We start from the raw sequence: 16106 nt of genomic DNA on the forward strand, positions 1-16106 counted from the left end.
ATTGTCATTGCTTAGAAGACATTAAGTTCCTCGCTCTCTGTTGAGAATTTTCGTGGAGAGCATGTGGTTGGCCAACTAAGACAGGTGACATTTCAATCTCAGTGATTTATGCTTCTCATCCGAGCAATATTTCATGCTGAAGACCTCTTTTACTTTCTGTGCAATGTAAATGTCATTTTAATCAATGTCAGTAGTGAAAATAAAGCCCAATTTAAGTAAAGTGCCTGTGCAGTCGCAGTGAGGGCACAAAGGAGAGATTAACCAATCTTTGAATGTTCTTTCTCACGAAACATTATTTTGTATGTGACTAATTCAATTTATAAATAACCCAGATGTATTACCCAGAAGCTGAGGTTCAAAAATCTATCACTTGCTACTGGATTGACATAGGAGCATTTATTTACTGATTCATGAATGTAGAATTTGAAGTGACGAATGAATAGGATCCTGGGGTTACTTTACATGTATTGTTTTTCCGGCATTTAGCTTATTTGGAAGTCTGAAGACAGAACAAACACTTTACTAGGGCAAATAGTCCACACTAGAAAAGCAGAATCTTTAAGATCTATCTGGTGCAACAGAAACATTTTTAAACGAATATTTCAAATTTGTCAAAAAACTAACATTTAATAGTTCTCATTATTTTAGAAAAAAATAAAAAGTTATAACATTGCTTTATAAACAACTTATTCTTTTCACTCAACTTATTTTCTTTCTATTTACAATTACTTATTTTCACTTATGTTTTGAGAGACCAAAGGTATAGAAAGTGTCTAAATTGCTAATATCTGTTGAAAAGCTAGACAGTAACTGCTTAATACTTTACACCTTTGGGTTCACGATATCATAGGATATCAGGGCTGGAATGCACCTTCGAAATCATCATATTCTTGAGAGATCATTTCATTTCTAGATGAGGAATCTGCAGTCCACAGATTAGGAGACTTCATTCATTAATTTAATAAGCAAGATGTAACATCTACCTATCTGGGTCACTGGCCTAGACCCCAGGAGTATAGAGATGTACGAGCCTCCCGGAGGTGAAGGAACACACTCAGTGGAGAGGGAGTCAGATACATAAACATCATGATAATGTAACGTGACAAGGTTATAACAGAGATCAACACAAAGTGGGCAGAGCTACAGCAGGGACAGGAGGGCAGGCCTAACTTGGGTCACATTCTACTCTCTCAGAGTAGCTGAGAGTAGGAAGTCAATGGAAGACAGGGATATGGGGCCATAGCTTTGTGCCTCCTAGTTGACCCTTTTCTCCTCCCCCATCTCCCCATCTGCTCAGCCAAGTCAGAGCAATTGTGAGCAGGGCGTCAAGTCTCAGGGCACTAAGACAAGATTCAAAAAAAGGAGCCCTTCTTCAAGGCATGCTTGTAGGATGTCTTACATCAACTACAAGGTTTATCTCTTTAGAGTGAGATATTTACAAGGTATCTGTTTCCTAATAACAAATGTGCAATTATGCTAACAGAAGCATTAAATACAGTGATAGAGAAAGCCATTCATGTTCTAAGAGCAGAGATGGCAGAGTGGCTTCCTTCCTTAGATCAGAAACCCAGAAATGCTGTTCCACACAGAACATTCATCACAGTGTGCCCAGAGCAGCAACCCAGGCTACGAAATCCAGGCCTCAGTTTAGATCTCACACAGGGATCTGAGGTTTCTACCGGCTGACAAAGACTATCTGTCTCCTTGACCAAACTCTGGTCAGGCTCCTCTGAGCCCTCTTCTCTAGGCCACAACCTTGGCCTACAAACACTGCAGACTCTCGGCACAAACCATTTTATCCGCCCCCCCCCCCCCCCCCCCCCCCGACAGTAAGAGACTTGAACAAACACTAGCTTAGTTTCTAACAGCTCAAAGCTGCATCTCCAAGAAGACCCAGCCCCCTTTAGACTGTCTGCCTGAGAAAGCTCAACGCTGCCAGAATTTACTGTTTGTTCCAGCCAAAACCTGTTGACAGGCAAATCAGACCCCTAAACCCCCTCTTAGAACAATTGCTTTAGAAAGCTTGCAATTATAAATCCTTTCTCTCCCACTTTGAGATGTAAATCTCTCCTTTCTCTCCCACTTTGAGATGTAAATCTCTCCTTTCTCTCCCACTTTGAGATGTAAATCTTTTACCACCCAGAACTGTCTTGTCTCTGTGAAATGCCACCATTCAAAGAGGGAACTCTCCTTGCCTGATGGGCACCTTGCTCTAACTTGCACCACTGTCTCTGGTCACAAAGATAGAAATTTGTTTCTCTTCCAGACAAGTGCCTATTAACAAACCCAGGTCAGATTGACCAATTCCCTGCTTTTTGTAAATTTCCACTTCCTTGATTCTGCTCAAGGGCCTCCACTCCCTCATTCTCCCTTTAAAATTCCCATTTACTTCTGCACAAATCCAAGTTGAGTTTAGTTCATGCTCAACCCTCTTCCCTGTGGCAATAGTTACTCAATAAAGTCTATCCTTAACACTTTAACTCGTGCCTGGCTTTGTTTATCTTTGACACACGAAAACAAATTGAGGGACAAAAATCTAGGTTTTCCCAATTAAGTAAATTTTATTATCATCACTGAACGTATAGGGAGTAACACAGATGGTAATCAGCCAACTTTACTTTTGGGGAATGGGAATTTGCGAATCTTTACAAGTATGTTGAGTATACAGTTGTTGAAACCATCTACCCGGCCGTTTGCCACTCCCGTGTCAATTCCTACCAGCCCCAGGCTTGCCACTTTCCACCCGGTGGCAACTAAAGATGCCAATTCAAACAACTTGCTGTTTATCTTTTCCACTCTGTTTGTTTTCAGAGTTCCTCCTGGTTGGTCTACTGGCTCCATATGACCTGAGTGCCACTTACTCCTTACAGGATAGCTCAGAAGCGACTTGAAAAGGCACTCACAGTAGTGGCTGCCCCAAAAGAGTATCGATCCCAACTACCCAGAGTCAGGTCCCAGCTCTGGCACTTGCTGGCTTTAAACCCCGGACAAGGTACTTTAATCTCTGGGTCTCCATCTCCTCATCTGTGAAACGGACATAATTATATTATGTCCTTTTATAGGCTTGTTATGAGACCTCAATTAGGCAATAGTCTCCAAGTTCTAAGGAACAAAGCTATTTGTTACTATCTCCTACCTCTCAGTCTGTCCTTTCCTCTGCATTCCCTAACGTTTTGTACTTCATCACCACAAAAAGCCATAATGGATCTGGAGTTAGACCGCCTGGGTTCAAATCTAGATTATGCCAATGCAATTCGCGCGTTGTCTTGCACCGGCCACTTAACCTCCCTTTGCCTCAGTTTCCTCATTCACAGACGAGTGAACCGAGCAGTAGTAAAAGCTCTGTGAACATTCCCTCTCGTTCCCTTGTATCTGGGTGTCCAATTTGCGGCTCCCTTGGGGCAGGGACTGAGTGTGCTCAAACTCGGCAGGCGTTTACTAAGCTTTTGTTGAATGAAGCAACCTGGGAACCTAGTACCGAGCACCCGCTATCCCAAAGTAAAATGCATGCATTTTGTCAGCGAAGATGAACGCTAAATTTGGAAACTTCTGGTGACCCACGTGTCCTCAGTCGCACACAGCTGCGAGGAGCAACCAGGGAATGCGGGACAGCTGAGGACCGAGGGGCCCCGCGACGCCCGGCTCTCTGCCGCCGTCCTCCTCCAGCTCAGCTAAATTCAGAATCAGAACACGCCCCAGGCCTGGACGGAGGTACCCGGCCCAGGCCCCGGCGGCTCGCCCCGGACCAGTCCTACGCCGACCCACGAGCCTCATCGCAGCCGCCCTGACACCGCTCAGGCCACTGCGCCGGCACACAGAGCGGGGCGCCCACGAAGACGGCCCGGGCCCACTGCGCCGGCGCGGAGCGGTGCTCTTCGGGACTTGTAGTTCCCCGCGGCATTGTGGGAGTCGTGGTTTGTGAGCCAGCCAGGCACAGGAGCCTCCGCGGCCTGGAGCTGTAAGTGGGTGGTGTCTGGGTCAGCGGCATCCTGACCCGAAGCAGGCCAGGTCTTTGGGGCACTGGGAATCCGGCTGCCGGCCCCGCGTACGCGCTTTCTCTCACGACGCCCGCCAGCTGGCCCCCGGCTGCGCGGCGCCAGCTCCCCGGATGGGGACCTGGGGAGTGACGGCCGCCACGGCCCCCACCCACGGAGGGCCCCGGCCTGGCCCGGTTGTCCAGGCGCCGAGAAATCCGCGGACCCGGCGCCGGCGTGTTTAGGCTGGCACGCAGTCCGAGCGGGGCCCAGAGGTGGTTGCAGCCAGAGGGTGTTGGTCTCCCGCGGGTGTTGGGGGACGAGCGAATGTTCTGGACGCCCGGTTCTGTGGAAGGGTGAGGGAAGCAATGGCCGTCCTTGGTCCTCATCTTGGGGTCTGAGCGGGGCAGGTGTCCCTCTCCAAGTGTCCAGGCTGAGGCCCAGCCCCTCTGGCGCTGGGAACCCCGGCTGACCGGGCAGTGGGGCTCAGAGGTCCACCAAGTGATTCCTAAGGTTCGCCCGGAACCCCTTCCTCCCCTCACCTACCCTTAACTTCAAATGATCGGGTGGAGGGTTGGAGAGAAAAGGGTAGAGACTGGGAATGAGAACAGCTTCGGAAAGTTGAGACTAAGGACACAGCCAAATTACTGGCTGGAATGAGCTTAGACGCCAAGGGACAGACAGACCCTTGAGTTTGTTAGGTGTGCGAAGAAGAAAACGTTATTTGTGGACAATACAGTGTCCACGTTGCTTTAATTGGCCTAACCAAAATAAGCGAAGAGCTTTTCTGTTTTCTAGGAGAAATCTGGCAAAGGAAAAATTAGGATATTTTTGCAGTAAAGGAAATAAAACTATTTCTATCTAAGCCGTTGTTCTTTTTGAGTTTTAAGCTAAGACTGTGGATATTTCCAGGGGAAGTTGAAAATGTCCTGCACTTCATAGATTTTGTGCCTCTCCAAATTGTCCCCATTTTGTAGGCTTTTGCAGTTCAGCCCTCAGATACCAGCTGCCTCCTGTTTCTAATATTGCATCCAGTGTGCATATGGCAGCAGAGCAAATAGCCTGCTGATATTTTTAGCTTTCTTAGTTGTCCTCATTTGCTGAGATCCTGCAGGGTGCTGCAGAAATGGCTGAGTGGGAGCATGTAATTGGAGGGAGATGGGGAAAGGTTATCATTTGGAGGCAGTGGGTGGGAATGAGCCGGCTTGATCTACCCTCTCCTCTCCCACCCTCACTACACCCCTTCCACTGCTTGCAGGTTAATTTTAAATATGTTTCTTTCCTAAAGAGCTTGAATTTTAGCGCTCTCGTGGGAAGTTCAGGCAGCTGCCAGTATATTTTTACAGTCAGATTCTGTGATATCAGAGAGAATGGTGACTTAACGAATTCCAGAGTTGCAGAGTTCTTTGGATTCTGATTTTAGAAGTAAGAACACTTTGGTTCAAAGAGGTTACTGACTTTCTCCAGGTCACATGTCCTGCCACTGGTGTCACCAGGATTAGAGTCCAGATCTGCAGTTCTCCCTGTCCTCAAGTTGTTATTTTTTATACCATGTCCTGCTGTCTTGCAGTGACTGCACTTTGCCCTGCGTACCACTCGTTTGTGTTTTTCAGCTTGGTATTTCCATTAGTAGAAGGAGGGATATTTGTCCTGACAATAATGGTTATTTATTTAATGCTTTACATGTGCTGTGCATGGGGCTTAGTGTTTACAATCCAGTGTCTGAAGGAGAGTTTACAGACGAGGGAGCTGAGGCTTAGAGAGGCCAGTTGACTTGTCCAAGGGCAACCACTAGTAAGCGTAGTACATGTTTGCCAGAGGGCCAGACCACTGGGTGTTCTTTTTAGTTTATTTCCTCCTATAAGCTTTTTGGACCTATTTCTTGTCTATGACCTTGGGAATTAATCTCTTACCTACTTCAATTCAGGTATATAATTTGGCCTCAGAAAATTTGTGAGGAACAGCCAAACTCGCCTACCAGATTTTACACAACTCGGTTAAAGCAGGAGTTGTAAAAATAAAATTTGCATAACCTTAAGCATATTATTTTAATTTACAATGTGGCTAATCCCCGAGATTATTAGAGATTACTCAAAGTGAAAATTCTAGCAACAGTTTAAAACTGTTGGGAACGTATTTCTCCAGTGCAGGTCAGAATCTACTGCTGCTTAAAGACAAACAGGACATTTATACACGAAGGTAATGGGCACCTTCAATCACCGTCATCACATTTAAACAGATTTATGGTGTAAATTCCTGTCCTTAGCCTATCTGACTTTGAAAAAGTCATGGGGAAAACTTGGCTGTCTTGTGCCAACTGCCAGCTTGTTTTCAAGATACTGTGTGACCTTGAATAGATGAGCTATGAACTTTTTATATTCAGGTGCTTTTGTAAGTGAAAGTTTTTATAAAACATCTTTCCTGAAGTTCATTTTATTATTCCCATTCTAAAGGTCTGTGAAATTTTCTGCTGCTTTTCTTAATTCTCAGTACATTTAAAGAAGCATCCCTGTGATTTTTGAATGCAGATCTCTCTGCCTGCATCAGGATAAGACTCTGGAGCCAGAGTGAGTGGGTTCGAATCCCAGTCCCCACTGTGTGACCCTGGGTGCTTTACGTAAACGTTCTGTTCCCTCGTCTCTAAAGTGGAGACAGTAACTCTACCTCGTAGGGCTGGTGTGAGGACTAAATGAGTTCATGCATCTAATGCACTTGAACATGGCCAGCACAATAAAGGGAAGCAATGATGATTATACTGTAAGGTACCGAATTTCAGGAAAAGTAGGGGCCCTCAAGCCCATGTAGTTGACACCCCATTTCTTCATTTACAGATGGGACCAAGGCCCCGAGAGGGAAGTCACTTTCCAGAGTATGTAGGTTCTTCATCCAGAGGTCGTCTTCTGACTCTTGGGATACGTGTCATATTCTAAAAATAGTGACATACGAGGCCTCAGAGCAAATCCTGTGCTCCGGCTGTGTCCCTGCCTTGTCACTTCCTGCCTCATCTTCTCCTAGGTCTCCCTCACGTTTTAGAGGGAATTCTAGATATGAATTGCTTTCTTAGAGCAGTTTTTTCCCCCATTACTTCTTTCTCTCCAAATATGTTTTAAAAACCACGATTAGCTTAATTAACACTCAGAGGACCTGAGAAACAGAAAGACACTCATCCACAAACCAGCTTTTATTCAGGGCAGGAGGTGCGTGGAGGTACAGATTTTGGACCTGGGCTCTTATGTGCAAACATGAATGGAGTAGGAGCACGTGTCCCCTTAGGAGCAGCACTGCCACCTCCACTTGGGCCCGGGCTCCCATCCCTGGCGAAGAGCGGCAAGGAGAGCTTTCTGCTCAACAAGAGGGTGTCTCAGCCCTCACGCAAGCCATCTGCTTTCCACCAGCCTCCGGGTCACCTTGTTGGGGACACTTAACCCTCCTCTCTGCACAGCTTGCTGTCTTTGCTCATGTGCCCTCTCTCTCCATCAAAAAGAAGTCTTACTAAGGTGGTCTGCTCTAGAAAACCCCAACTGACCTATTTCTTCTCTTCTCCACTAGAACAGTGAGATCTGACCTTCCAGCTCCCTTTCCTCATATGCCTGTCTGAGTCAGCCTGCATTGATCGGGAGTGAATTCACAGCCGGTCCAACATGAACTGGAAGGTGAGAATAGTTTTAAACATTTATGGCTTGGATTTTTTTTCTTTCTCCTGATTGTAAAAATTCAGAATAACAGTTCTGTAGAGGTAGGTTGATTAAAAAGAAAAAGATTAAAGCAGGAATCATAATAATGTTTAACACTTTAAGTTAAAACATATAAATGTACATTTGTTCATCAGACTTTTGGAGGAAGGCTAGGCCTTTTCTTTGAGAAGGCCTCCATTGACGTCAGATCTGCCTCACTTTTCTTGCAAAAACCACGCCTTTAAAGTTTCACCTACAGTTTCACATTTTGGTTTCTTTAAAGTGGATTGAGATCTTATGAAGCAATCTACACACAAAGTCTTTCCAAATTTTATGTTCTTCCTCCCTAATCTTTTACATTTGTGTTGCCAACAGCATTTTTTTTAAACTCAAATTGAGTCTTTCAAAGCATTTAATTTTGTTTTCATGGAAATAACTTTTTCTTTACGTAGTCATATTTTGTAAGTGTCAATGTTTAAATAAATTATCTATTATAACATCAAGTACAACTTAAACTGGCTGGGGAATAAACACAACTGACCCCTGTAAAACATGAGATTAGCAGGTGGGAACCTGTTAGCTGTTCAGTGGGCTGTGGGCAACAGTCAGCAGGTCTTACAGGGGGAAAGGAGAGTGTCATGTTAAATCTCTCAAGTAGGTGGGGTAAGGTGGAGATTCGCTAAGAGAGCAGCCACTAAAATATATGTTTATTGTAGATTCTTTGAAAAGTATAAAATATTCAGAGGCAGATCAGAAGTCAGTGGACGCCCTCTCAAAGAAAAGCCTCATGCATTGTCTCACCATCCAGAGATGGCTGCTATTAACAATTTCAGTGTATTTTCTTCCAGGATTTTTTTCCATATATATAAGTGCAAAGTATGTATTTTCAAACTTAGGATCTTATTGTATGTATTTTTTCAATTATTGTAAGCATTTTTTTGTTGAAAACATCCAGTAGCTTTCTGTTGCAAGGAGAACCAGAAAGGTGGGGACGCAGGATCAGGGAGCTAGGAGAACACAGCCTCCCCTCCTTCCCCAGCTTCTTGGTCTGGTGCCCTGCAGGAGGGTGGTGGGCACTGTTCTCCAGAAGAGCCTGGTTGAAGTTACGGAGGCAGAAGGAGGATTCTGTGAAGGGTTGAAAATGAGGAGTGTGGGCCGGTCCCGTGGCTTAGCAGTTAAGTGCGCGCGCTCTGCTACTGGAGGCCCGGGTTCGGATCCCGGGCGCGCACCGATGCACCGCTTCTCTGGCCATGCTGAGGCCGCGTCCCACATACAGCAACTAGAAGGATGTGCAGCTATGACATACAACTATCTACCGGGGCTTTGGGGGAAAAATAAATAAATAAAATTATAAAAAAAAAAAAGAAAATGAGGAGCGTTTGTTTAGCGCGTGTTGGGTTCCAGAGCTCGTGGTGAGAGGCTGGGAGAGGATGTGAGGGGAAGAAGCAGAAGCAGTGAGATTCAGGGAAGGACTTTTGCCCTCTGCAGTGCCTAAGGGATGGCAGGCAGTAACTGGTGCTGAAGGCCGTGTCAGCAGGCTCAGAGCCCTGTGCTTCATGCCTCGAGGCTGTGGCGCTCACACTTCAGCTGCAGCAAAACCACGGTCTTAGAAGGCATATTGCGCACCTCCCCCACCCCGGAGTTTCAGGGTTAATGAGTCCCCTGGTAATGCTGATGCACACGGGTCTAAGGCAGTGCACAGAGAAAGCTTTCTTTTTAATTGTGGAGTGACGTCAACCCACTTGACCACCCAGGCCAGTCTTGCTTGGGACAAAAGGAATCCTTTCTGTGTCAGGAACAAAATCTGCCGAAACCTTCCCAACTTGGGGTGGACACACAGTACCATGGCTACCTGGGAGCAGCCTCATGTTTAAAAAGGGGGCCCTTCCCTGTAGTGTCAGAAAGGAGTGGTCTCTCCTTGTGCCCTGACTGCATGGAGCCCCAGGAGGTTGAAGAGTTGGATAGCCCCTAGTGCGTTCCCTCTCTGGCTCGGGGGCCTGTGGCCATCAGCGACAGTCAACGCTGTCTGTGCATTAGCCGCAGAGTGTGGCCTCGTTATTTAAAAAGTCAGCCATTCTCATTACACAGGTATTGAGGTTTTATTTTAAAAAATTGGTGTACACCTAGTCTTCCCCAACAATATTTTATTCATTTACCTCCTTGAAGGTTTGCATGTTTTATTTTTTTGTGAGGGAGATCAGCCCTGAGCTAACATCCATGCTAATCCTCTTCTTTTTCCTGAGGAAGACCGGCTCTGAGCTAACATCTATTGCCAATCCTCCTCCTTTTTTTTTTCCACAGCCCCAGTAGATAGTTGTAGGTCATAGTTGCACATCCTTCTAGTTGCTGTATGTGGGACGTGGCCTCAGCATGGCCGGAGAAGCGGTGTGTCGGTGCGCGCCCGGGATCTGAACCCAGGCCGCTAGTAGCGGAGCGCGCGCACTTAACCGCTAAGCCATAGGGCCGGCCCGGTTTGCATGTTTTGAAAGTTAATATGAGGGGTTTGTTAGAAAGAAATCGAAGGAAGAGCTTTAACACAACTGAAGCTTAGTACCCAAGAGGGCAGGAGCAGGGCCCTGAAACCCTTTCTGTAGCCCTTGTAGCATCCTTGACCTCTGCTACCTCTGCTCTCCCCCCTCAGTCCTGGAAACTTCGAGTCCTCTCCATTACCTTTAAAAAGAAAGTAAATACTGAAATCACTTAGCTGTGTCCATTTGTGGATGTGTTTCTATTTCAGTGGGTTTTTTAACTTCTTACTGAGATGGACATGTCTGTACCTGCTAAAGCTAAGTTTCTTGTTTAGCTCACGGGAACTGTGGCCTATGATGTGGGGTCCATCATAATAGAACTTCAGTGGCTCATCTATAGATTGAGAGAGTAACAAGATGCAAAGCAAGAGAGTAACTTTTCCCAATATGAACAGGGCTCAATTAGCCTGGAAAATCCTAGTCAACATAGAAAGAGGTGTAGTGCAACAAACTGATGATTTTTGCCTCCAAGGAGATAAAATAAAATAGCATTTAACACACTTTTCTTTCATAGCTGGTTTAGAAACTTGGAGTCAAGCCTCCTCTCTCTAAAATGAGAAGCTTCAAGAAAGTAGATGGCTTAGAGGATGAGTTGGGGGAAGTGAAGAAGTTAGCCATGGGTCTGAGGAGGAAGGACCTGGAAACCAAATCAGCATTTCACTTTTGTAACATTTTGTCTTTTAAACTGTTGCCAGAGTGATCTTTCTAAAGTGCATATGTTTTGTTTATTCTTTACTGTTAAAATTATTCGCTAGTTACTCAGAGTGCCCTTGTGTTCTTACTGATTTAGTTAAATTAAAAAAGTTTAAATATTTGGAGTCCTCCTTTCAATATCTATTATATTCCTATTGCATCCCTTTACTGCCTTCCTCAGATATCCATAAGTAACCGGTTAAATAACTTCAGAGGTGGTGATTCCAGTTGCCTTTGGTAAATTCAGTAGCCAGGCCATCGTTGATTTTCGTAATTTAATTGTAAAATTGGTGAGGAGTGGGGAGAGCACCGTGTATGTTACAGCCCAGTGTAGTGATGAAGACTTCAGGCTTTGGAGCAGTCAGAGCGCGGTCAGGCCCTCCCCTTTCCGCACTTGACATTTTCTCAGCCATAAAATGAGGACAGTCTGTCTGCCTCATGGGGATACTCTGAGGATTGAAGGGGAGAATCTGTGCGAGGTGTTTGGAGCGCAGTAAGCTCCCAGTGGGTGATGGCTGATGCTGCTACATCTCTCCTACATGAAATCTTCATCTAGAGCTGAGTCATAAATAATTAGAATAAAATTATAGGAACATGCATGTTCCACATAATTTGTGACTTCATTAATTCCGTTTCATTGAAAATCAGGAATCAGTGGAAAGAAGCTTGGCATAGGGGTTGGGTTAGAATGTTCTGTCCCAGCTGTGGCCTCATCAGGAATTAGCCGTGAGACGTGGATGGGCCTCTTAACCACCAGGAGCTTTACTCTCTTTGTTTGTAAACAAGATGGTAGACTACCTCATCTTTAGAATCCTTTCCAGGGGCCAGCCCCGTGGTGTAGTGGTTGAGTTCAGCATGCTCTGCTTCGGTGGCCCGGGTTCACAGGTTTGGATCCCGGGTGTGGACCTACACCACTCATCAGCCATGCTGTGGCGGCGACCCACATACAAAATAGAGGAAGATGGGCACAGATGTTAGCGCAAGGCTGGTCTTCCTCAAGCAAAATAGAGGAAGATTGGCAACAGATGTTAGCTCAGAGCTAATCTTCCTCACCAAAAAAAAAAAAAAAATCCTTTCCAGTCCTCCAGGTCTGTGAGCATATTGTTCTCAGTTAAAGTTTTCACTAACTAGTTTCAAATCAACTCTAGTTAAACTATTAGAGGGAGGGACAAATGTACTCCCCATAGTAGAATCTCATTCTATTGGTGTTAACATATAATAAGTGATGTTTGGCAAATTAATGATTTCATTGGAATAAATCCTACCTAGTCCTCTAGAATAATCACTCAGCAAAGCATACCTTTTCACTTTATTTGGGAAGGAATTTTTAATCACACCAAAAGCTCATAATTATCATTCGGGTCATACTAATCATGTTTACAAAACTAGTGTAGTATTTGCCTTGAGATACTACCGTGGTATATAGAATTTCATAAGAAAGCCCACTAGTGCAGAGTCATTCAAATTCCCAGTTATTCCCCAGACTTCATTTTAGCCAATGGGTTAAAACTTCCTTCCAAGAGGAAATTACAGGAACAGTAAATAGTAGCTAAGTTCTAATGTTTTAAGTTTTATTGTATTTTATTTTAATGTTTATTTTACCTTCAAGTACCAGTGTTAATGGGTAGCTGGAACCAAGAGGAAATCATAGTGTACTAAAGCTGGAGAATCCAGAAGGAAGGTCTGGTCCAGCCTCCTTTCGCAGGTGAAAAGGCAGAAGCTCAGAAAAGTCAAGTGACTGATCCAGGTCACACAGTCAGTCAGTGGCAAGGTGGAGCTGTAACTCAGGCCCCCTGGCTGTGGCTCCTGCCCTGGACCACACCGCTGCCTCAGAAGCAGAGGGCCTGGGTTATCAGGAAAGTACACAGTCCAGTTGTGAGAGACCAGACTTATTACGTCTGTAGTCCGCTGGTGGTCCTCTCTGTGCAGCCAGCAGCCAGGGAGTGATGAAGGGCAGAGCTAAAGCAAGACTGTCAGCGATGTGGGGACAGGGACCTTGTTTGTCCTGGTCACCAGTGAAGCCCCTGCACCTGGTCTAGTGCCTGTTACATAATAAGTGCATGGTAAATGTTTGTTGAATGACGGACCATAAAAGAAACATTCCTTATCAATCGTAGAACATTTAGAATGTTTTCTTTCTTTTTTAAGGTTCTTGAACACGTGCCCCTGCTGATGTATATCTTGGCAGCGAAAACATTAATTCTCTGCCTGGCGTTCGCTGGAGTCAAAGTGTACCAGAGGAAAAGATTGGAAGCAAAACAGCAAAAACTGGAAGCCGGAAAGCAGCAGCAGTCAGAGAAGAAAGATAACTAAAGGGACATCCAAGGTACTGGGACTCTGCAGATGTGAACTGTACAGGGGTCAGGCAGGCCCATCCACGGATGGGAGGGTTCAGAGAATCCCATGTCCCTCGGGTCTGAAGGCGGGCGAGGGCATGTGGCCCCACCTGTTGTCTAATGTAGAACAGTTCTGAGTAAGGCGAGGTCTCCAGATCCCAACCCTTGAGCCAGGGCACACGTGTGATCTGTCCTCACCTCGGCGCTGAGCCTGCAGTGGTTCTCCCTTATTGGGAGCTCTGGTGCTTACCAGGTGCTGGGTCACAGGACTCCTGGGAATTTCGTGAAAGCTGTGGACCTTCTCCTAGAGAAGCACACATAGTAGAAATACCTGCAATTGTGTATAAAATTGCAGACAGGTGAGGAGGAGGTGGGGTCACAGGTCATTTGAAACCCCTGCCCATACCTAAGATTAAGAAACCCTGCTGTCTTCAGGATAAAGTGTGACTCCTAGGTACGGCATGTAAATCCCTTCCCAGTGTGTCCTTAATCCAGGTCACAGCTGCCCTTCTGCGGCGCACTCCCCACGCTCCTGCCAGCCATTCCTTGACCACGATAGACTTTCATGCCCCTCTGCCTCTGCTTGTCAGTTCCTTGGCCTAGAGGGCCCTTCCTGATGACCTCCTCGCCGGGCACAAAGTCTTACTCCTCATTATAGCCCAGCACCTACACAGCGCACACAGAGGGTGCTCAGAACGTGTTTGTGAAGTACATCCAGGCACCAGGAAGTTGTTATTAAACCCCGTTACAGATTTATCCTATGACAGTTAGCAGTCTCCTTAGTTCTGGTGAGCTATCCAGTTTCTTCATTTATCAGGTTGAATTCTGTGCTTCTCTAAAAATTAGAGGATTCAGATACGGTGGTAGGGGATTCTAGATCAGCAGTTCCTAAACCTGGCTAATAGTCAGAATTGCCTGGGGTGCTTGGTAAAAATGCAGATTCCCAGGCTCCAGCCTCAGAGAGATTCCCTTTGTCTATGGTTGGGTCTGGACATCTATTCTTATGTAGCCTCCCAGCAACAGGTCACTGTAGGAACCACTGGACTGGTGACCTCCAAAACCCCTGCCCACGCTGAGCTTCTGTGCTTCTGTGAAGATGAATTCTGTTACAGTACTTTTAGACTTGTTGAGGGTAAGGGCATACTTATTAGTAATAATAGCGACACTTATTGAATGATTCTTCTGTGCTAGCATTTTGCTAAGCATTTCACATACAGCGGTTTTATATCATATACTCCTGACAACTCTGTGGGGTCCATTCCAATTGAAAAAGTGGCTCACACTGTATGTGGTGAAGAACAGAACCAGAATTGAGCTCAGGTCAAATATCCAACCACTGGGTCTCACCCCCGGCTACACTGCCTCCTGAATGCAGGAAGGTGAGCTGTAGGAGGCACCACAGCTCCGGTACTCACCTCCTCCGTCATGCACCCGCCCCCACTCACAGGTCCTCAGGGAGCTGCATGCCTTTGCCAGGCAAAGGAAGTTACTGTCGTGGAACCTTGCCTTTTTTTTTTTTGCTGAGGAAGATTCGCCCTGAGCTAACATCTGCTGTCAATCTTCCTCTTTTTGTATGTGAGCCGCCAGCACAGCATGGCTACTGACAAGCGAGTGGTGTAGGTCTGTGCCAGGGAACCTAACCCGTGCTGCCAAAGCAGAGCACACTGGACTTAACCAATAGGCCACTGAGGCTGGCCCTTGCCTTTTTTTTCTTAAATGTGTTTTATTGACTGAAACTCAGGAGTGGGGTAGAGAAAGAGGGAGCACTTAGAAATTAAAAAGGGTGAGGGAAGGCAGTTCTCGTTGAAATGTTGATTGAATTTCCCTTCCAGACAGTCATTGTTTTGTGTGTTAAACCAAGAAGAGGAAAAAAGCTTAGATTAAGCGTGCGATCGTAAACGCTTCTTACCTCCCGCAAACGCCACCAGAGGCCTGTCGGTGCAGTCGGGACGGATGGCTCACTTAGCTGAGCTTGGAACTGACCACCGGGGTCCTTCTCCCTCCCAGGCTGGCAGCTCATCAAAGCCTCGAGCCTTGTTTTAAACAAAAGGGAATTCTAGATGGATTGAAATTTAAGACGCTAAAAACTCAATTTGTTAATTGGTAAACTTTAGTGGTTTCTGTTAGTTAATCTAAATGGCTGAACATAAAGGCTAATGCTGAGCAAGTAAAACATTTGCTGTTATTATATCAGACATTTCATACTGTCCCTTTGGTCTTTTTTTCTAGATTTTGTAATTTAAATGTCAGCTTGAGTGGACTCCAGCTGAGAAGAAAGAGAAGGAAGACTTAATTATTGAATGCTGGATCAAAGGATAAACTCTCAGCCTATAGCTCTAACTTAAAATTATGTGAATTTTTATATGCTCTTAAAAGAACCAGTATTTTGTTTACTAAAATAAAATACATTTGTAAAAAAGGTGTCTCTGGTCTTTGGAATAAGCCAAAGTGTGTCTGTCTCTGTATCACACACACACCCCTAGGCTGTGAGAGGAGGGACTTTTGCAAACCCACACTCTTCCAGCATTTCCTCGCTGTGGGCCCCAGGTCACAGGTGCACCTCCACAGAGGACTGGGCCATAGGGGAAGCGGCGTCTGCTGTGGGAGATGGAAGCCTCGGCCTGCTCGCCCTCTGCCAACCCTCCGTCGCCTAATCTGCTGCCCTCCCGTACACCCCTTTGCTCCTCTTGCCTCCGTAAGCAGTGTCGCCCTTTCGAGTGTGTTTTCATTGTTGGGATGGAGGGAGGTTGTCCAGGAGCATTGACGCCCCTGCTGACCTGTGAGGGTCCTTGTAGGGAGGATTACAGGGTGAGCCGCCTGCCGCGATGGGTACCGAGTCTCGGAAGAACGCACTTGGTTGAGTCCTGTTGTGAAGGAATAAGAGGACGCGGGGTGTGCTTT

General features: G+C 45.9%; 1 protein-coding gene across 2 annotated transcripts; it reads left to right on the forward strand.

The window, feature by feature from the left end:
* Positions 1 to 3896: 3896 nt before the first annotated feature.
* SMIM11 (small integral membrane protein 11) lies at positions 3897 to 15640 on the forward strand. 2 transcript variants are annotated; one of them, XM_058523055.1, is made up of 4 exons: positions 3897 to 3958; positions 7524 to 7627; positions 13018 to 13195; positions 15435 to 15640. In XM_058523055.1, exons 2-3 carry the CDS (start codon positions 7616 to 7618, stop codon positions 13180 to 13182), a joined length of 177 nt encoding a protein of 58 aa, XP_058379038.1. In that variant the 5' UTR covers positions 3897 to 3958; positions 7524 to 7615; the 3' UTR covers positions 13183 to 13195; positions 15435 to 15640. The 2 variants fall into 2 exon arrangements, with proteins under 2 accessions (XP_058379038.1, XP_058379037.1); XM_058523054.1 differs by lacking the exon at positions 3897 to 3958 and adding an exon at positions 4375 to 4487.
* The last annotated feature ends 466 nt before the right edge of the window (positions 15641 to 16106 follow it).

Source organism: Diceros bicornis, chromosome 27 (assembly GCF_020826845.1).
Source record: "Diceros bicornis minor isolate mBicDic1 chromosome 27, mDicBic1.mat.cur, whole genome shotgun sequence".
NCBI lineage: Eukaryota > Metazoa > Chordata > Mammalia > Perissodactyla > Rhinocerotidae > Diceros > Diceros bicornis.